This window comes from Loxodonta africana, chromosome 8 (genome assembly GCF_030014295.1).
Source record: "Loxodonta africana isolate mLoxAfr1 chromosome 8, mLoxAfr1.hap2, whole genome shotgun sequence".
Taxonomy (NCBI): Eukaryota; Metazoa; Chordata; class Mammalia; order Proboscidea; family Elephantidae; genus Loxodonta; species Loxodonta africana.
In genome coordinates this window covers 128,638,569-128,660,176 of record NC_087349.1, presented here as the reverse complement: position 1 = coordinate 128,660,176, position 21,608 = coordinate 128,638,569, and the positions used below count along the sequence as shown (strand labels likewise).

At 44.8% G+C, this 21,608-nt stretch overlaps 1 protein-coding gene across 4 annotated transcripts in view; it reads left to right on the top strand.

The window, feature by feature from the left end:
* The first annotated feature begins 2,471 nt into the window (after positions 1-2,471).
* Positions 2,472-21,608, top strand: part of NRG3 (neuregulin 3) — a 1,465,063-nt gene continuing 1,445,926 nt past the window's right edge. For all 4 annotated transcript variants that reach the window (XM_064290319.1, XM_064290320.1, XM_064290318.1 and 1 more), the window contains exon 1: positions 2,472-3,309. In XM_064290319.1, coding sequence (XP_064146389.1) covers positions 2,472-3,309 — 838 coding nt within the window. The remainder of the gene's footprint in view (positions 3,310-21,608) is intronic.

The window sequence follows — 21,608 nt, the reverse complement described above, 5'->3', positions numbered from 1 at the left end:
GGATTTGGAGAGGTATGTGGAAAAGGCATTTGGGAATACTGAGTCAACACAGAGTGAAGGCTGTGGGGCTGCAGCAGCAGGGAGGGGAGCAGCTGCCCAGCTGCAGCCCTACAGCACCACTGCTTGTACACTGGGTTTATTCCAGTGGGCAGGGAAGAAAGAAGAGGTTGCAGTAATACGGGGGGGCCAATGAACTAGGAGTGTTTTGAAAAGTAATTTTCTGTCTCATATACCTTACAGCAGCACCTACTATAATTTCACAGTGTTTTGTGGGAAAGCAGGAAAGGCTAGGCTGCGAATGCCCAGCACCTGAAGAACGTAGAGGACTGTGACTCGCATTGGAAAGCTGAACGAATATAGACGCAAGGGTTTGTGGTATTTTTTTCACTTGCAGTTTTTGGGACCATAATTCAGCACTACTGGATTAGGGCATGTTCTATCAGACTAAAAATCAAATGCTTTCCTATGGGGAAAGTCCCAGTGCGATGGCGGAAAAGGTGACAGCTGCATTACTGCCGTCAAAAATAATTTATTAACCGTGTCTGTGCAAAGTACTCCTGTAGGCAGCAAATCCCAAGGGCTTCCTGTTTCAGCGCATCCGCTGCTCTCCGCAGTCTCTTCGGTGTACGGTGCGGCTTTCCACCTGTGAGTAAAATGGATACCTTGAAAACTTCGTTTTTGTGGAGGCTCTTACAGGAGAAGCCAACGCAGGCTCCATCATCAGCACCAGACAGGGCAAGGGAGGTGAATTAGAAGGCTGCCACCCTCTGCCTCTCATTCCTGGAGATTGTAAATAAAATCACCTCCTCTCCGGTTTTCACTTTAGTAAATCTGGGAAAAGTTGGCAAGTGAGGTTCTGCACCAACAGCATATAACCATGCTGATGGTGGCTCTTTACCCAGTCCTTCCTTGACACCCCTCCCTGCTCCAGGCAGGTACCACCCTGAATCTGACAGATAGGTATACAGGTGCCTCCCTACTCAAGGAAGGAAGCCGGCAACGGAGTCAGCGTTGCTGTCCCAAATCATTCTGTATTTTACGCTCACGCTAGCAGTTGCCTATGAAGTGTGTACGTGTGCGTACATCTAAAGACAGTGTTTTTTTTTTAATTAACATTTATCATAAATTGGCTTGGAGAAAACCGACAGGTCTGGTATCACAAAGGTCGTCTGCGGCACAAGCATCTCTTTTAGGAACTCGGAGGCAAAGGTAGCTCTCCCTCCAGCTGCGCCCGCCATCTGCTTAGGGCGCACACACCCCCTCTCCCACGCCCTGTGCATCAGTCTCTAACCCTACTGGGTCTGCACAGGAGTCGGACTCACAATAGGTCAGGGAGCTGCTTTTGCCACACACCTTCAAACGAGGATTTGCTTGGATCATTTATCTATCTGGCGCGCATAAAGAAACCATCGTTCGGTGCATTGGTGGGAGGCGCTACTACGGGCGAAACCCAGTCAGTGCGCCGCGGTTCTGCACACACACCGGCGCCTGCCGGCTGGCAGAGCCCGCCTGGAGCCACCTTCGGCCTGGCTCCGCGGCACTCGGGACCCCCGACGCGTCCGCCATCTCTCTGTCCCCACGCTCCACCGGGTAGCGCGTCGCGGCGAGACTGCGAAGCCTCGGCGGCTGGTCCAGTCCCTCGGCGGCAGGGAAGAAAGCACCTGCCGCGGGTCCGTGCAACCCCGGAGTCGGGCTCGGGCGGTGCCGCCCGCTGAGTCGGACTCTTGGGTGGCGACGGCGGCAGCGCGGAGCCGCGGCGGCGGGAGCGAGGCGAGCCGGGAGCTCGCCTTTCGCGCTGCGCTCGGATTGGTCTCTCCTGGGGAGCACTGGCCGAGGGTTGGCTGCGGACCGGCTGAAGAACAGGTGCACCTCGCCGCCGGCGCACGGAGCAGCCGCCCGGGAACGCGGCGCGCGGGCCGGCCAAGCGACAGCGGCCAGGCCTGTCCCTGTGTCGGAATGCGGCGGGCCCGCGCCCGGCACCCTGCGGCCGGCCGCCTCGGCCCCTGAAGGCGGCGGAGGCCCCGCGGCGGGCAGGCGCACCGGGAGCGGCCGGCAGCGCCCGAGGATGCCGGCGCGGCCAGAACGCACGCAGGCGGTGGGCGGCGGCAGCAGCAGCAGCAGCAGCAGCGGCAGCGGGCCCGGGGCCTCGGCGCGCAGGAGGCCGCTCGGAGGGCTGCAGACGCGCCCCGCTGCTCTCTGACCGGCCGGCGCCAGGGGCGGTCTCGCCCGGCTTGCGCTCCTCGCCTTCCCCTCCCCGGCCGCGTCCCCTCCTCCACTCGCTCTCCCCGCCCGCCGCCCGCCTCTCGGGGGGAGGGGCGTGGGGGCAGGGAGCCGGTTTGCGTGCGGCCGCCGCGGCCGTCGCCTGAGCCGGAGCCGGAGCCCGCCGCCGCCGGAGCCCGCGCCCTCCTGGCCGTGCGGCCCCATGCCTCTGGCGCGGCCCTCGAGGGCGAAGGTGAAGACCAGCTCCTAGGATGAGCGAAGGCGCGGCCGCTGCCTCGCCACCTGGTGCCGCTTCGGCAGCCGCCGCCTCGGCCGAGGAGGGCACCGCGGCGGCTGCGGCGGCGGCGGCGGCGGCAGCGGGCGGGGGCCTGGACGGCGGCGGCGGCGGCGAAGGGGCGGCCGAGCCCCCCCGGGAGTTACGCTGTAGCGACTGCATCGTTTGGAACCGGCAGCAGACGTGGCTGTGCGTGGTACCTCTGTTCATCGGCTTCATCGGCCTGGGGCTCAGCCTCATGCTCCTCAAATGGATCGTGGTGGGCTCCGTCAAGGAGTACGTGCCCACCGACCTGGTGGACTCCAAGGGGATAGGCCAGGACCCCTTCTTCCTCTCCAAGCCCAGCTCCTTCCCCAAGGCCATGGAGACCACCACCGCGACCACTTCGACCACGTCCCCTGCCGCCCCCTCCGCCGGCGGCGCCGCCTCCTCCAGGACTCCCAACCGGATTAGCACCCGCCTGACGACCATCACACGGGCTCCTACTCGCTTCCCAGGACACCGGGTGCCCATCCGGGCCAGCCCGCGCTCCACCACGGCACGGAACACTGCATCCCCCCCGACGGTCCTGTCCACGACAGTCCCCTTTTTCAGCAGCAGCACACCAAGCTCCCGCCCCCCGGTGCCAGGAACCCCCAGTACCCCGGCAATGGCCTCCTGGCCCACTGCGGCATACGCTACCTCCTCCTACCTTCACGACTCTACTCCCTCCTGGACCCTGTCCCCCTTCCAGGATGCTGCCTCCTCTTCTTCCTCCTCTCCTTCCTCTGTCTCTACCACCGCTACGCCAGAAACTAGCACCAGCCCCAAATTTCGTAAGTAAACGCTCTCAGCTGCGGTTTGCTTCTGCTTATTTTTTCTGCCCTCCTGCTGTCTCTTCCCCTCGCCGCCTATCTTCTAGCAACCGCCAGCCCCCAACCCACATTTGGGGCACGGAGAGAGCTGGATAACACTGGCCACAAGAGGGGAAAAGGTGTCTGCTTGGTCTAGGGCGGCGGGGGGGTGGGGGTGGGGGGGTGGGGGGTGGCGGCAGGAAGGGGCGTCGTCTAATTTAACGGGCCCGGCTTCAGTGGATCCCAAATGAGAACAGATCCCCTAACTCCTTCAAGGAGTTAACGCGACTGAGGTCCCTCACTGCAGACCTGCTCCCGTGGAGGGATGGGGAGGAGGGAGGCCCTTCCAGACGCTGGTAGGTAGGAGAGAAAAAGCACGTGCAAATTGACGGACGACAAGCCACAAAGGGAAGTTATGTCAGTGGCTTGTGGTGGTGGCCTGATAGAGATGTTGGTAAAATGTAGCAGAAGATGCTTCCACCAGCCCGACGCGGACTGGGACGGGAAGGGTTAATTAGAAGCCATTGGGGGAAGTAGGGAAAGGAGGCGATCCACAGCCCGGGGCTAAACTGGTCCTCAGTAACGGCCCGTGGCCATTCCGCGGTGTAGACACAGTTTCTGTGGCCACTGAGATCCAGTTTACTGGGGGGACAAAAGGGAGCCCTGCAGAGCTGCCGCTCTGTCCCTGACGATGGAGGAGTTGTTTGAGCTCTGCCAAACGTTTGCTTTTGTTCATTTCCCAAAGGTGGGGTGTGAACCTCATCTCTCCCTCTGAGCCTGGAAAATGCAGGCGGATTGGGACAGAGTTCTCTGTGCACCAGGGTGAGATCCCCCAGCCCTTTAGAAACCCCTCACCCTTTGGTCGTAGCATCCTCCGCCTCAGCTTCTTTGCTGGCAGTCCTGGCCAGTGCCTACCCCAACCATGATAGCTTTCTGTTTATCTGTATAGAAGGTATATAGTTTCTCCACATTTTAATAAATGTGCTCCACTACTGATTTACCCCTCCCCCCGCCTTGTTCTTACTCAGGGGATCTCAGGAACCTTTTTCACCTGGCTGTTGATCAGGCTATGGGAACAGTTTGTGCGACCTGTGAAGGTTATTTAGGACAAACCCCTAGTCTGCCAATTCAAGTTGTGTGCAGGGCTAACCCGAAAACACTGTCTAGTTATGCTGTCTCTATAAGACGTTTTGTATTTTGAGCTGTAATATTGGGGGGGAAAAGAACAGGGCTTCTCATTAACTGTTCACTGTGGTAGGGAATGCCAGGTTTGCTTCCAGTCATTTGGTCATTTTTCATTCCCCTGTTCTATGTCCTACCTTGAGTTTTATCTAGCCCTTTAAACTTTTTTTTTTTTTTTTTAGTGTGTTTGTGGATAAGGTCCAGGTCACAAAGCCTTTATGCTCATAGTCTGCCTTTGGTGGGAGGGAGGCTGGAGGATAAATTGGGAGGCAGGGAGAAGGGAAGGAGGGAGTCAGCCACAAACCAGAATGGAAGTCAAGCCGGTAACTTGCTGCTTCTCTCTCCTTTGGCCGAAGCAATCATTTTTGAGAGCACGTTTTCTCAGGAGGTGTTTGGAGGCTTGTCTCAACAAATCTGACATGAGTTTTGTGGAGGAATAAAGGCTGTGCGTGTGTTAATATGAGCACATTCACTGGCTTGGAAATGTATATGTCTCTCCTGAAGCCCCCAGCTTTTTGATCTCTTTTTCTGATGCAGTTGAGAGGAATAACGGAGGGTACATTTCCCCCGCTGTGTGTGTGGCGGGGGGAGGGTTACACATTATGGGGGTATTTCATGTTCTTTCTCAATTTATTTCCTTGCAATCCATTCCGAAGGTCTTTAAAGAAAAGCCCAAGGTAATTATCCTAGCCCTCCAGGACCCCTTCCTACGCTCTGTAGGAGAGAATGGCAGCCTGTTTAATAAGTAATGATTATTGACAGGGCGCTGAGCCCCAAGGGAAAGGGGGAAAAAAAAACTGTAAATGATGTCAGTGTTCACATAGACATATAAGCAGTGTTTGTTTTATGTGTATGTAAGGCTCAGCTCTTTCTCTTTTTAAAACCTTTAACAAGGAGTTGAATTAAGCGATAAGATGCAAGAATGCAAATCCAGCAGAAATTGACCTGGTTTGCATATATCAACAAGGGAAATTTTAATGAAAGAAAGATTATGTAGTTTCCATAAAAAAAAAAATTTGGGGGGGGGCTTAAATAGGTAGGTCGTATGGTAATTTGTGGTAATTTGAAGAAAAAAAGTAGGTTTTTTTTTTTTAATCAAAGATTGCAGGATGATTAACAAAAGGAAATAAAGATTTCATTTGAGGGATCATCAGCACTGCTACTGTGGGCTGAAGAGTGGCCTGAATACCTGCCTTTCATATTTTTCGCTTGTTTTGTTTATATCAGTAAAGTTCCCAGGAGAAAAATCCCCTTTTCTCTAGTTCCTAGCCCCAGACTTTAATAGGGTTTTTTCCTTTTATTTAATGAAACTCATGGACCGTGTCATAGCACCTGAGGACAGCTAAGGATGATGCTCTGTTTTGCGGGTGTTTTTATTTTTATTTTTTTGGATCGTAACCCATCCTTGCATTAACGGTCAGGACCGTTGCTCTTGGAACACCTCAAGGCTTAAAGAACGAATGCCTTTGTGTTCATCTTGGGTCAGTCAGAACGATCCTGGCTGTAAAGGCATCACAGCTCCTTGGAGGGAAGAAGCTGGTTCACCAGAGATACAAGCACACCGCAAAGGGATAACAGGCTCTCTCCAAGCAAAAAGTATTTTTACTAAGGGGAAGGCCCAGGTTAGAGGATTGCCTCTAATTTTCTGTGGGATCAAAGACAAAGAAAGATTGAACCTGAAAGGTGCAGGGAGAAGCAGGGTGTGGAAGTTGGCTCTCTTCTTCCCATCTTCCATCATTTAGGTCATGAGCTGCACCGGAAGCTTCTGGTAAGTTACTGCAATCTCTTGGGTTCCCAGATGCCCAGACCTTGCCTTTCCTAAAAACAAATATGTGTTAAGCATTTTGCCATTAGGAGATTATTCTACCAAAAGCATCTTTGAAACATTTTGTATCTTGAAGTATAGGCTAGTTCTCAGTTTTTGCAGGCCAAAGAGAGGTTCACTACAGACAGCAGAGAAAAGGTGGTCTTAACCATTGACCAGGGTACAAATAGCCCTTCCCTTATGGCTTTTATGGCTCCCTGAACTGTGTTGGCTTTCAGACTTGGAACTTATTCGTAGAATGTTGTCAGTGCAAATGTGAATTGATTTAGAGACCTGGAATTACCTTACTCGTCTGAAAGCAGTGCGTAACAGGTAAAAGATGGGAGTCGTTGGACAAGTTCAAATACTGTAGACAAATAGCCATGTTTAATGGGTTATTCTTTGGCTCATATTTGGAATTCTGCACATTAATTCTAGTGAATAAGATCACAAATCTTAAAAGGTTCATTTAGTAGAATACATTTAGAATGTATTAATGATATTTAAATGTGATGGGGGAATTTTGAGTCAATAGAGCCTATTTAAATAAAATCTTGTCTATTGTAATTTCAAGAGAGCCGTTGATAATATCTGCTATGTCCCTATTTGTTCTTTTTAAACATCTTCAGTCCTTTAATAAAAGCACTCTTGGTTGCTTTATAAGTAGCTTTAGGTATAATTTACTAGCTAAAGTTACTCCTATAAACTGGCTTCTATCTGCATGCGTGGAGGCCTTCAGAGGGAATTCCAGCATAGGAGGGAGTCAGTCATGCCTGGTAGCCAGAATAAGAGGATTCAGAGCTCGAGATCAATATTTCTTAGGAAATCCAATTGAGAGTTTTTTTTATAAGTACATGCCTCAACCTGGGTCTGTTTTGATTTCCTTTGGCCTTCATACAGGACTAGGAGACTTTGCTCTTTCATCAGTTATACTGTAGAGTTTGGTCTTTAGACACTTGTGTGGCATATGCTGGTCCTAAGGAAAGAAGGGAGGGTGAGCATGGAATTGGCAAGGTGATTTTTAGGCTCTTTACAGCTTGGTATCAGTGTATAAACTAATGTAGTTTAAGCATTTTTTTTTCAGTTTCTCATAACTGAGATAAGAGATTGGAAGTGGTGATGCCCATTTTGCAGATTTGACTCATTAATTCAGCCACCCTTGTATTTGTGCTATTTCCCAGATGGTCTTTTTTAGCACGCAGTGTTGATCCACAAGCTTGAGAGGAAGAAAAAGAAAAAAAAGAAAACCACCAAAATCAACTGGTTTGTGACAATCTCTCCCCGTCACTGAGAGCCCAGCTTTTCTACATCCACTTGGGCCTCAAGCAGGAGTGCTGGCGCCGAGTTTGAAATCAGAGCCCTGTGGCAGGTTCTGTGCATAGAGAAACAAGCTCCCTCCTGTGTCTCCTCACCCTCCTGTGTCTCCTCACCAGCAGCAGATGCCCAGCCCTGCCTCCTCTGTGTTCCACAAGGGGGAGAAGGCTGATTTCATCCTGCTCCTTTTGTAGAAATTCTTTCCTCCTAACCCCTCATATCTAATGCCAAACAAATCTCAATATTCTATCTGCTATGCTAAAAAAGGGACATGGAAGTTGGCCCTGAAATATATAAGAGCAAAGGAAGAGCCATAAATCTGAGTCTTCAGAATGCATGTGATAGAACTGACATTCATTTTTCTTCCTTTGAACCAGTTTTTATGTTCAGACCTGTGTGTTGGGTGAGGCACAGAGCTGCTACTGAGCTGACAAATACCACTGAGACATTTTGAAATCCTACAGAGGTTTTTCCCGTTCATGCAATCATGAATGAAAATCCTGGGGACATTTAGTTCGGCTTTCCATTTTCTCCACCTTTCACTGAAGATCTCATACGTTCATACCTCCCTAGTCTTCTATGGTGTTGATCCAGGGCTCTGTCTGAGGGCTCCTAACAGGCCTTTTGTTTTGTTTGTTTTGTTGTGTTTTAGCTCTTTATGCTTTAGCATATAGTACAAGCAGTATTCCTTAAAGGAAAAATTTTAAGTTATTCTTAATATTTCCGTGTTGTTTCAAGTTGTCTTAAAAGCTAACCCTTTTTAAGTAAGACGTGTTATATTGTTGACCAGTTGATGCCAAAAGTTCAGGAAAAAAAAATTCTACCCATTTAGGTAGCTGAGTTATTAAATTGTTTTGATGCCTTTTTCCCCCGTTAGTGGAGGACTAATGGCCGTTTATTTTCTCATATAAATTGGTGTACAAATCACATTAATTTTGATGGCATTTATTATCTGATTCAACAATACAGTTATACAGTTGAACATAAGCTATTATATCCATTCATGTAATTACATTGTTTTCATAATACATGTCATGGGTTTCAATTTTTAGTGCATTTTAATGAATAGTTATTGAACATCTTTTTGGGGAATTGCAATGCTAGTAGTTAATTGGCTAATTTAAAAGTCCGTAAAAGCAAGGATTCAAAATACAAGAAATTAAAGTAAAATTTAAAACCTATGCAGCATTCATACTCCCGTATCTTGATATAGGGCCAAGGCTTTTCCTTGAATATGTGTCTACTGATTTGAGTCTAGTATCTTTTTTCTTGCATAAACCACACCTCTGTAATTTCCTATTTCTTTTTTAAAGACACTGGTGAAGGAATCTCAATGCAGATTCCTCATAGATACTAGACTACACTCCCCACGTGGTAATCTTTTACACTTTTCTTCCTGTGTAATTTAAGTTCGTTCTACTTACTTTCCTTTTTCTTTTTTTTTGAATGTTTAAACAACACATCTTTTGGAGTCCCTTCAAAGTATTCAACTACATTTTAATAGAAACTGCAACTGTCTTTCTTAAGTTACATAATTACAGCAAGGACAAATGGCATCAACAGGGTTGTTACCACATCTGAGTGTTGGTAAGCACACAGCTCAGCTGGCTGTTTCCAAGATGTGCGGGTTTCCTTGGGCATGGCATGGTGGCTGTGTCCTTTTCACCGTGCCATGGACAGTGGTGAAGGAGGGTTGTGACAGCAAGTTGGCTAAGGGGAAATAGGTCAATGGCTATTGAAAGACTTCAGTAGGTAGTGGTATTAAAAATGTAAATTGGGCATGACATATATTTTCTGGGAACCTCCTCTAGGCCCTGCACAGCACTGGAACGCAACAAAGATTTGTATAAGATGCCCTACAGCCTGGCGTCCCGTGATAGCTGTGTAACCTTGAGGAATGAACTCAGTCTCTCTGAACTTTAACTTACTTTTTCTGTGATAATGAGAGCAATGGCAATAACCTGCTTCTTATGCTACTTGTGAATGTGTTTATAAGTTACAAAACACTTCTTTTTTATGTAAAGAGAAATGGGAAGTGGATAGACTGGATTTTTCCATCCAAGAATGCATTAGGCCATTGGATTCAATTGACAGAGTGGAGCTGCTGTGGTCCCCACCTGGAGGGCTCCTCCATCACAGTGAGAGGTTATTATTCTTGTGGCCCTTGGGTCTCTCCTGGCACGCACAGTAGAATATGCGTGGAAATCTACCTCAGGCCACCTTAGGAGTTTAGTCACAAGTGGAGCCTGCCATTACCAATTCTTCGTTTGGTAGATACTTTCAAAAGCCTGTTGTGGGCACACATTTATGAAAAAGAATAAAATAAATTTTGGGAGAAACTGAGTGAGTGTTCAATTATCTAGAAAGGGAAATCTGAAGGTCCCTGACAAAAGAATGTCCCAAAGCTCTCTCTTGTGCCATCCTCACACTGCCTTTGGAGTTTGGGGAGAACTTGAGTAACAATAGGTGGTGTGTCCACACAGTCTGTTCCCCTGTTAAGTCACAGCCTAACCCTGTGGTACAGGCTCCAAAGGGTTAGAAGTTTACTTACATTCATCAAAGAGCTCTTTGAGATGCATGCCTCTAACTTTGGAGAACTTCTTTAATATTAGTGATTTGAAAACATCTAGCTTCAAGTCTATGTTTGTTGGAACTTCATCCTGAAGCGTATTTCAAAGTATGTTTTTTGTTTTTTTTTTTTGCTGTGAGCTTTATTTTCCAAGGCAAGTTGGGGATTGTACAGAAATCATACCTTGCCATTCCTGGGCATAAAAAGAGGTTAGTCAAGAACAAAACTGCAAATTGAACTCAGAATTAATTTTAGAATTAGAATTTTAGCCTCCTGAAACTATAAGATTCTATCTTTGAGGTCTTTTCCTAGAAGTGATAAAAACTAAAACCAAAAAAGCCTGTTGCAGTCGAGTTGATTCCAACTCATAGCGACCCTATGGGACAGAGTAGACTTGCCCCGTAGGGTTTCCAGGGAGTGCCTGGTGGACTCAAACTGTCAACGTTTTGGTTAGCAGCTGTAGCTCTTAACCATTATGCCACCAGAAATGATAGTATTTATATATTGCAATATAGGCTATAAGAGGTTTTTTTTTTTTTTTTTAAATGCCTGAATGCGTGGTACTACTTTAGCATTAATACGTTATGGCCAGGGTAATGAAGATAGAATTTTTATGCTAAACATTTTATAAGAATTCTTGAACATACCATTCTACCCCCTAAAATTTCCTTCCCATGACTATAATTTCTGTGCGTTGAATTTTAGTTTTAGAAATGTGGAATCTCAGTCTTGGAAGGGCTTGAGAATTTAGGTAATGATAACGGAGTATTACTGTGTACCTGGAAGGCCAGCAGTCTCCATATGTCTTATTTATTTATTGAAAGAAGGGCTCAAAGGCTGAAAGGCAGACACACCTAGGCCTGCGACCTCAGTATGATTATCTCAACCACACAGGTGATGGGGCTGAGTTTAGGGAGATGATGTAGTATGCCCAAGATTGTGTAGTGTGGATTTTCAGGAAGATGGTCTCCCAACCCCAACCATAGTTTCTTCACTCCTGCTTACAGTGTTGCCGCATCTGTATACATCGTCTCTCTCATGTACTGGGCACATAGACAGTGGCATTTGCTGTCATAAACTCCATAAACATGGCCCATTTGTCCCATCTCTGTTCTTTGCTCTGGTAAAAGGGAGCCTTTCTAACCAGAGAAATTCCCCTGGTTTTCATTCCAAGGAGAAACTCGGAAGGTGTTTCAGCAAAAGATGAAGAATGTGTTCCTCTGAACTTCCATTCCTTGATCTTCTTAACTTTCTCCTTTCTCCTGTGGCTGCTTGTGAGGTGATTCAGTGTGGCACTGACAGAAGATAGGTATAGACTTTATTCCTCTGCTTCCTAAAGTTCAGTGAAAATTGTATTCTTCCCTGCCTATTCCACGTGAGCTTTTGATTACAGTAGATACTGCATCATATGTGGAGTCTGGCCAATGGAAATGTGTAGGGGAACATTTGAAGTGATAGGCTTTCAGTTCTACAGACACTAAAATACTGATCAGTTCTACAATGATTCTACCTGTCTCAGTTATCTAGTAGTGCTGTAACAGAAATACCACAGGTGGATGGCTTTAACAAACGAATTTATTGTCTCACAGTCTGGGAGGATAGAAGTCCAAATTCAGGGCGCCCGCTCCTTGGGAAGTCTTTCTTTGTGAGGTTCTGGGGGAAGTCCTTGTCATCGATCTTCCCCTGGTCTAGGAGCCTCTCAGCATGGGGACCCTGGGTCTAAAGGACATGAACTGCTTCTGGTGCTCCTTTCTTTGTGGTATGAGGTCCCCCCTCTGCTTGCTTCACTGTCCATTTATCTCTTGTACAATAAATAGTGATGCAGGCCACACCTCAGGGAAACTCCCCTTATATCATATCAGGGATGTGACCTGAGTAAGGACGTTACATCCCTCAGTAATCTTCTTTAACATAACCTAATCATGCCTCATTAGCCATGGGCAGAGATTAGGATTTACAACACATATGAAAATCATATCAGATCGCGAAATGGTGGACAACCACACAATAGTGAGAATCATGGCCTAGCTAAGTTGACACATATTCTTTTTTGGGGGGGACACAGTTCAATCCATGACACTACCACATACATTTTGGAAGTTAGAACCTCTCAGAGCATCCACATTCCCTCCTGGAGCTTTATTACAAGGTGACCACCTCTGACTGTCCGGTAGTTGTAAGAGGAAGGGTTTTGGTAAGAATCAGTAGTCAGCCAAGAATCCCCAACTGGGCCCAGCTGTCATTCACCTGTTCGATATATCTGTGCAGCAAGGGCCCTTTTAATTAAAAGAACAAATATCTTGTTAGATTAATTTAAGGATGATTTGGAATTGTTTCTTTGGCAGACTCCAAAGAAGAAAATGGAAATATGTCGGATGCTAAGATCAGGTTACCGTCTTTCAATAACCATGCTTAAGTTAGGATTGGAAGACTAATAACCTCAGGAAGCCAGACCTCCTTGAGACCATGAGTGAGCCTAACAAAGACAGCTGTACTCATAGGAGAGGGGTGGCTGGATTGCCTACCCAAATGTATTGTTAAACAAAGGCTTTTCTCAGCATAATGGCAAAATCTAAAGTCTCTGTGGATAAAAAAAATCACAGTGCTGTACAGAAATGTTTGTACTAAATGCTATCTTGACTAAATGATATTTAACTGATTTTCCAGTATGATACTCTCAATTTCTGTATTAAATACCTGACAAATGCCCACACGTGCTGGACAGTCACAGCTGGTAATGCTTCTGCCTTCACCAGATGAGAAGCACTCATCAAATATTAGCTCACAAACATGTTCCTTCCGTTTGTTCTTGTTATGGTAATTAGATAATGTATTTAAATATTATACAAACCAATGGATTAATTGTGGCCTCTTAGATATGCTTCATAAAGATAAGGCACTGAGGGAAAAAAAAGCTTGTTGAAGAAGTTGTTTACAGATAGATAAATGCAAAGTTTAAAGGAAAATGTATGTGTGTGTGTATCCATAAGAAATCTTCTCTTAAGTTATTTCACATGTCCCTTAATTTCTGCTTGCACAATAAACTGAAACTTAAAAATCAGAGTGGGTGTGGCTTTACACAAAAGACAGCAGATGTTTACTCAGAGAAAAGGCTTGATTCTACAGCCATGTATTTGGTAAGTGAATGTATGTTTGTATATTTTTAGATCAAAATAAAAAAAATGAAAATTTAATTTAACCATGTGATAAATATTACAAAGCCATTAAATTGTGTTTTAAGTATTACTAAGAGTATTGGAAAATGCTTATTACATAGTATTAAGGTTAAACTTTGGATAGAAAATTATATAAGATGCCAATTATATTAACATATATAGATGAATAAATAGATGTAATATATAGTAACTGTATTCAAAAGAAACATAAATTGTTGATAGTGGTTATTTCAGGATTGTACGATAGGATGCTTTTTATTGTACTTTTTATGTTTTCTAAATTTTAGTTAATTGTCATGAAGTAGCTCTATAATAAAAAGTTATTAACATTCTGAAAAAGTAAAGAATAAGGTTGTGAATCAGTTAAATTATTGGTCTTGGTTCTGTGGAGTTTTTTGGTCTAAGAGTTTGTGTTATAAGTGGTGGTAACAGCATTAGAAGTTTGACTGCATGGGGATTCCTGCTGTGAAAGGCACGTGTGTAGAAATGCAAACGTTTCCATTTCCTCATGGGAAATAATGCTTTACTGAAGGCAGAGTGTCTTACCCTAAGCCTTTGATTATTAGCCTTGACCTTGTAAGTTTCTGAGTGTAAGGTAGATGGAAATTTAATGAGTTCCTTCAGCCTGCAGATTTGGGTAGTCTTTAGTGGTATCGCTATGGGCAGATATAGCCAATGGAAATCAGTTGTGTGTATACTAACCAATGACCTGGTCTGTTTCAAGGGTCAAATGAAAGGGCAAAACAAAGCTACTCTGTAGATAGATCTTAAAAAGGAGAGCTTAGATCAAACAGTAATGGGTGGAATGACTGATTCAAAGATTTAGTAGGTATCGTAAGCCTTCCACAGAATCACAAGATATTTATTCTCATAATAAGTTAGGGGGTTGGACTATAGATAAATAAATTTCACAGGCCAGTGGGATGTGGTAATTTATAGGGTGCATGGTGATGAGTTGCACTCATAGTCTTTCATGCTGTCTCACAAATACAGTGGTGAGCAAGAGCCAGAAGAAAAATATGATTCAATTTATGTAAGGTTCAAAAGTTAGAAGAGAGTGATCATCTTTGGAGAGGAGGTAGGTAGTAAATGGAAGAGGACTCGAGGTGGGGGTATTTGGAGTATTGATAACATCCTGCTTCCTTCTTGATCTGGGTGCTGATTATATGGGTAAAGTTTGGTTTCTCAGAATTCATCAAGCACAACTTGTGACCTGTGTATTTTTAAAGGTATGTTATACATCAATACAAACTTAAAAGAAATAAATCTTTCAAAACATTCCATTGGCCTCTACCACATATGTACAGTTTGCCATTTACAGACACTGGGTCATAACTCTGAGTGTTTGTTGTCTGTGTGTCATAGTCTAACAGACGCCACCAGGGTCTTCCTGACTCGGCAGAGTTGACACCCCTTTTGATGTAAGCCTTTCCAAGTGGGTGCCTTGTGTTTATATTAAATAAAGTGTTCTTTTACACTTTGTCAAGAGTATTTTTTATTCTGGAAGCCCTGATGGCATACTGGTTAAGTGCTGTGGCTGCTAACCAAGAGGTTGGTGGTTTGAATCCTCCAGGCACTCCTTGGAAACTCTATTGGGCAGCTCTACTCTGTTATATAGAGTTGCTATGAGTTGGAATCAACTTGACGGCAGTGGGTTTGGTTTTGGTTTTTGGTATTATTTTTTTGAGGCAGTGTGAAGTTACCACACTTTTTAGACATGTTATACATGTAAAAATATGCTTATGTCCTGGAAGTGACTGTCACGGTACTGCAAGTATTACAGAGCACGATACACAAGACATAAGACATCGTCTGCATTTAGGGTTTTGTTGAGAAGACCAGAGAATAATTGGAGAATAATTAAGGGCTGTTGTTAGCTGCCCTCAGGTTGATTTTTAACTTATAGTGACCACGTGTAACAGAGTAAAACTGCCCCGTGGAGTTTCCTAGGCTGCAATCTTTATGGGAGCAGTTTGCCAGGTCTCTCTCCCCTGGAGCTGCTGGATGGCTTCAAGCCTTAAACCATTTGGTTAGCAATTGAGCAAGCACTTGACCGTTGCACCACCAGGCCTCCTTCAAGTAAGTGCTAAAGGGTATGATTCCAACTGAAGAGTCTATTAGGGCATTTCAGATGGTATTGATCAGGGTAGACTTAGGCAATTCCAAGGGAGAATTTGTTGAGGCAGAGAAACGGAGAAGGGGGTTCAAGGGAGTGACATTAACAACAGTAGGGACTGATTTAAGCCCAAAGGTGGCGGAGCCAGTGAGGGCTCTGGGATGGTGGACAGCGAAGGCCATTCTCAGGAATCAAAGGGAACAATGAGCAGCCTCACCTCATCCTTAGTGCAGGGCCTGATGGAGGAGGGAGGGTTTGGGAGGTCATAGCTAGGCAGCCCTGGTTTGGTACAAGAGAGTGGCAAGATATCTGCTGGCTCTTTTAGAAGATTCCAGGTCTCCAGGATGACTCAGAGAGGGGAACGCACAGCAAATTCTAAACATTCTCAAAGGCCAACTTATCTGGGATCATTTAAAGATATGGTTTTTGATTTGTGCTAGATATATTTAAGCATTGACTTCATTCCAATTCCTTTTTAAAATGCTGCAAGCAACAATAGAAGTGACATTTTTAAGGATGTTTAGATTTTCCATAGTGGCATCAACACAACTCTAGATTTCAGCCAAAATAGCAGCTTTAGGGTATCTAAAAATTTGCAAGTAGTGGTACAAAGAGAATTATAACAAGAAGCAACTTGATTTTACTGCTTCACCTAAATTAAACTGTGACTGCCTCCAAATTTTTCAAAGGCAAAAAACTCCTTATGAATTGATTGCTGCCTCACCCTCTGGGTTTCATCTGTGGTCCTCTTCCCAGAAGCCACTCAGCACCTTTTGGGATGTTGCATAGCATTCACAAAGCAACCACACTGTCTGCACTCCCCACATGGGGAGGGATGAGAGGGAAAAGGTTTTCTGCCTCTGGAGCCCCGCCCCCACCAGGTGTGTGGAAAGACTATGCTGCTGTCATGGAGGGGATAACCCCACCCCTTTGTTTACATATCTAGAGATGCCATTAGCTGTGCCCCCCACTTTATTTTCTTTAGTTTTTCACATCACCATAAAGAAGAACCTTCAGATGAGAAGCAGATCCCTCACTCTTGCTGGCTCACTTGGTTGTTAGTGGTTACCAGATAGAGGGCTGTAACACTGTGTAAATGCAAACGTTAAATTGGTTTCATAGTCAAGGGCATCTCTTCTATATTTTCCACTGATCAAATAATTTTCACTAGTGTCAAAATTTATAATAAGCAGCTGACAATAATACTGTTATTTGCTTGGGATATTTTCAGTGTGTCTATTGACTCAGATAAAGGTGAATTTTCTTATTTGTTTGCATCTTTATGTGTTTGATCAAGAAGAGCTTTTTGAAAGGAAGGCAGCAAAGCAAAATCAGTATCAAATCTGGGTTTCCGCTTCATCACTTGGCTCCGTAAGCTTCTAAATGACCTTCTGTGGTATCACACTGATGCTCGTCTTTCATCATGAGCAGCCCTGAGTAATTTATGATAAATACTGAAATGCTGTTTCCTACCGTGCTCTGCAAATGGCTGAGCATTGTAAAAGTTGAAGGAGCCCTATTACTTCAAAATGACTAGATAACACAAAAACATTACCCCTAAAGCGGAAAGGTCAAGTAGAACATGCTGCTTCAGGGAACAGTCTTCCTCCCTGGTGCTGTCTGATAGCCCTTCTGCGTCTGAACTCCACAGGGACCAGCATCTCTGCAGTCAACTTCCAGAATGGCAAGGAAGGGTGTAGGCCTTCAGCTAATAAGGTCGGCATGGACCAATAGTGGCATATTTAAAGTAGGGAAGAACAAAATTTGCAAAATTTGTTTAAAGTTTGAAGCCCTAAATTAATATTTTAAATCAACTTAAATATGTTGATTGAGCGCTGATATTGAAAAGACACATTAAAGGACAAATATTAGAATGATGCTATTTCAACAAAGGTTTATAGATACCTGACTTTTTTTCAAAATTAACTTTTGCTTTTTATCGTGGTAAATGTGTATGTAGTGAATCATTTGTCACTTTCATGTCCCTCACATGTACAGTTCAGCGTCATTGGTTATGTTTATCATGTTAGTGGTTGAACAACATAAAAGCGAACCCTCGCCATAATTTTGCATTCTCTCCCTGTTACCCACCTATTCAAAAATAAGTCCATATCAAGCATGTATCCAACTTGCCTTTTACAAATTGCCCTCCACAATGTATTTGTACAGTTACCAACCATTGTTCACAGTGGCTACGTGTGTCCTCGTCCTGGTTGCCATAAAATAGCTGCATATCTGTGTTGGGGTTTGAAGGTTTTAATTGCGAGGTACAGAATGTCTTTATGCGCGGCACTCCCATTGTGAAAATTGAATTAAATTGCTAGCCAGTGAGCCCTCTAGACTGACAGGAGGGTCTCCACGTGAGCAAACCACAGAGAAGGGTGATTTCTGGCCAGCGGTACTTTGAAACTCAAACACATTATGGAAGTTTGCTTCTGAATTTTCTCACATTTCCCCAGACATCATTCCTTTGTCAGATGAAATCATCTGTTCCCCTAACTGGACCTGCTTCCTTTCCTGCAGATACCCACTACAAGTTGTGAAGTGAATTGCATAAAATGTGTTATACCCACTGCCTGTTGGGAAGAACACCCTAGCTGTGTCATCAGTTTATTTTCACTGCTGTGCTGGGAAGTCCACTTTAATCTTCAATTATCAGTTACTTGCGATCAGATAACCTCTTGACCTTCCCAAAATAGGCTTTTGTGCCAGGAAAGTCGGGTTTTTTGAATGTTGAAGGATATTTTTACTCTTGAAAGAGGATTGTTGCCTTGCACCTTGGGAAGGAGAGACTGGAAGAAGGAGGGAGACACAGGCCTGTTGGACAAATGGACTCTGGCCCTGCCTCCTAAATATGTTGTTGTTAGATGCCATTGAGTCAGCCCTGTGCACAGCAGAAAGAGATGCCGCCTAGTCTGGCAGCATCGTTGCAGTCGTTGGCACACTCAGGTGCACTTCTACGGTGACTGTTTTGACTGCCTTCCGACCTAGTGTGTTGTTCTTCCAGCATTACGTCAGACAATATTCTGTTGCTCTCCATAGGATTTTCTTTGGTTAATTTTTGGCAGTAGATCTCCAGTCCTTTCTTCCTAGTTTGTCTTATTCTAGAAGCTCTGCTGAAACCTGTCCACCGTGGGTGACCTTACTGGTATCTCAGATACCTGTGGCATAGCTTCCAGTGTCCTAGCAGCCACAGTACAACAGACTGACAGACAGGCGGGCCTCCAACCATATACTAGCTGTAGGGTTCAGTGTGGGCCACGGGATGTGGTTTAGCAATACGGCCCACTTTCAGTTATCCAGGCAGGAGCTCTTAAGTTGGTAGGTTATCCAGCCTTTTTACCTCATCTCCATGTGCCTGGTCTTCTACTTCCTCTTGATGCCCCACCAGTTTGTAAACTGTGAACAAAGACCCTGATAAATTCTAAGAAGTTGCCTCAGCGGTGCTGGAAGACTGGGGAGAGGCGGGGAGTTTTCACTTAAGGAAGTTCATTGTTTCTTTCCCTCGTCTTATTCTTTGTTATGTGAGTTTTCTTTTCTGCCTTGGAAAATTGGAAATAAGATAATTAGAGGGTAGGCTCTGAAAGAGAGAAAAGTAATTAAGGCACAGTGGGAAAGCCGCTGGGCCCGGTTTTGGGAATGTAGACCTGGCTGTGTTACTCAGTTGTTTGAGACCTCTGGATAGACTGCTTATTTCTGAAACCCCAGGTTCTTATGTGAATGAGACTGTTGGGCACATTGTTCCCAGAGTCTCTTTTGTGACGAAGATTCCATGCAGCCAAGATTCTGTGTTAGGGATTAAAATCATAGTGGAAGTTCTTGAATGACTGATTCTGCTGGTTCTAGACCCTCTTGCACCCTATTTCTCACTCTCTCCCTTCTACCCCGACACTTGTTTTTGGCAGTATGTTTTTTGGTGGGACATTTCCCAGTTCAGCCTGTTAGTAATACCCATTTTTCAGTGTGCTAAATAGATGGGACTTGATTACATCCTAAAGTATCTTATTCATCCAGCACTGCTATAACATATACCACTAGTGGTTGGCTTTAACAAAGAGAAATGTATTCTTTTACAGTTTAGGAGGCTAGAAGTCCAAGTTCAGGGTGCCAGCTCCAGGGGAAAGCTTTCTCTCTATCAGCTCTGGGGGAAGGTGCTTCTCATCAATCTTCCCCTAGTATAGGAGCTTCTCAGCGCAAGAACCCCGGGTCCAAGGGATGCGCTCCATTCCTGGCTCTTCTTGCTTGGCATTAATGAGGCCCCTTTCCTCACTGCTCTCTTCTCTTATATCTCAAAAGAGGTTGACTCCAGATACAGCCTGATCCTGTAGATTGTGTCCTGCCTTATTAACATAACTGTCTCGAATCCTGATTCTTTAAGGTCATAGAGGTTAGTATTTACAACACATAGGTAATTACATCGGATCACAAAATGGAGGACAGCCACACAATACTGGGAATTATGGCCTAGCCAAGTTGATACACATTTTTGGGGGACATAGTTCAGTCCATAACATTAGGTGAACTTTGCTTGTTTACAACTTTAAGGAAGATATGCTTATCCTTCCCCTGACAGATGCAAAGCTCGGTAGCCATCTGTAGGTCTGTTCATTTGGAGCTATAAATAAATGTATCCAGTTGTAGACATAATATTTCTCCCTCTTAATTAAGCAGTATTCTTAGTTAGTGAATGTGATAAAGAGTGCTATAAGAAGAACAGAGGCAAAAGGAATGATGATTCTAGGGCACTTTTATAAAGCCAGTTGCTGTCCGCTGGACTCGTGGTGACCCCACGTGTGTCAGAGTAGAACTGTGCTCTGTAGGGTTTTCAGTGGCTATTTTGCCGATGTAGATCACCAAGCCTTTCTTCTGAGGTGCCTCTAAATGTATCTGAATGTAAGGCGTTGTTTCCTGGTATGGTGATTGGCATGGGGACTTTGGTGTCAGAACATGGATCCATCCATCTGACTAGAACATAGTTCTGAGCTTAGACAGAGTTAGAATCACATTTAATCCAAGTTTTAGGTGGCTGGTTAATATTTTATCTTTTCTGAAGAACCTTTCTTCTTATTGCTAAATAAGGCATGCTTATTATAGAAAATTTGAAAATATAAGCTAAAAAAGGAAAATAAGAGTCTATGGTAGGTTTACGTCCCAAAGCTAATTACTGTTATCTCTTTTTTATCAATATTATCCCACTTTTTGCTCTATAAATATATGTTCTATTTACAGAAATAAAATCCTACCCTAATGCACTTTAAATAGCTATTTATACTTTGTGTTAACATATTTCCATGTCAAAACACATGCATCCAAAACCATGTCTTTAATGGCTCTGTGCTACAGTGTGTGGAAATACTAAAATATAATGAGCTTATCATCTACTGGGAACTGAGTTTCTTCCAAGTTGCTCATCACTGTGTAAAATTCTGCCCTGAACATCCACAGTATGGAATGGAGATCTGTTGGCCAAAGTGTACGTAACAGTCTTACATTTTAGCATCTGAATTCCTAAGTTGCCATCCAGAGAGACTGAGCAGTTCACACTTTTGCTGTTAGAATGTCAGAAGGCCCATTCTTCCCGTAAACCAGCTGACCATCCTCAGTGTTCCATGTCACGTAAAAAATTTTAACAAAGAAACAAACAAGTTAACCACCTGGATAGTTTTGAAACAGCATGTTATGGGTGTTTTATCTGCATTTCTCTAACTACAAGTGCATGCACACCCCGTTGGTTGGTCAGTTAGTGAAAGAGAAGGTGGGTCCCTCGAAGGTCAGTGAGCATGGACAGTGTGGCCTGAAGCTCCTCCATCATCCAGGGCTGCAGGCTTCCAGCTGCAAACCTTTTGGCAGTGGTTGGGCACTTAACTGTTTGAAGCATCTGGGGACCTTATCTCGAACAGAGAGGTACTAAAACTACCCAGGACAGTTCAGTAATGGAGTGATTTTCCTTAAACCCCTGGAAGGTGGTGCAGATAGAGGGCGGGTCACATAGTGTCTGCAGATGAGGAACATGATGCAATAGTCTTGACTAGGAGGTCCCTGGTTTCACAAAAAGGTTGTTCTCGGCTGCTAAGCTAAAGGTGAGCAGTTCGAACCCACCCAGAGGTGTCACAAGAGAAA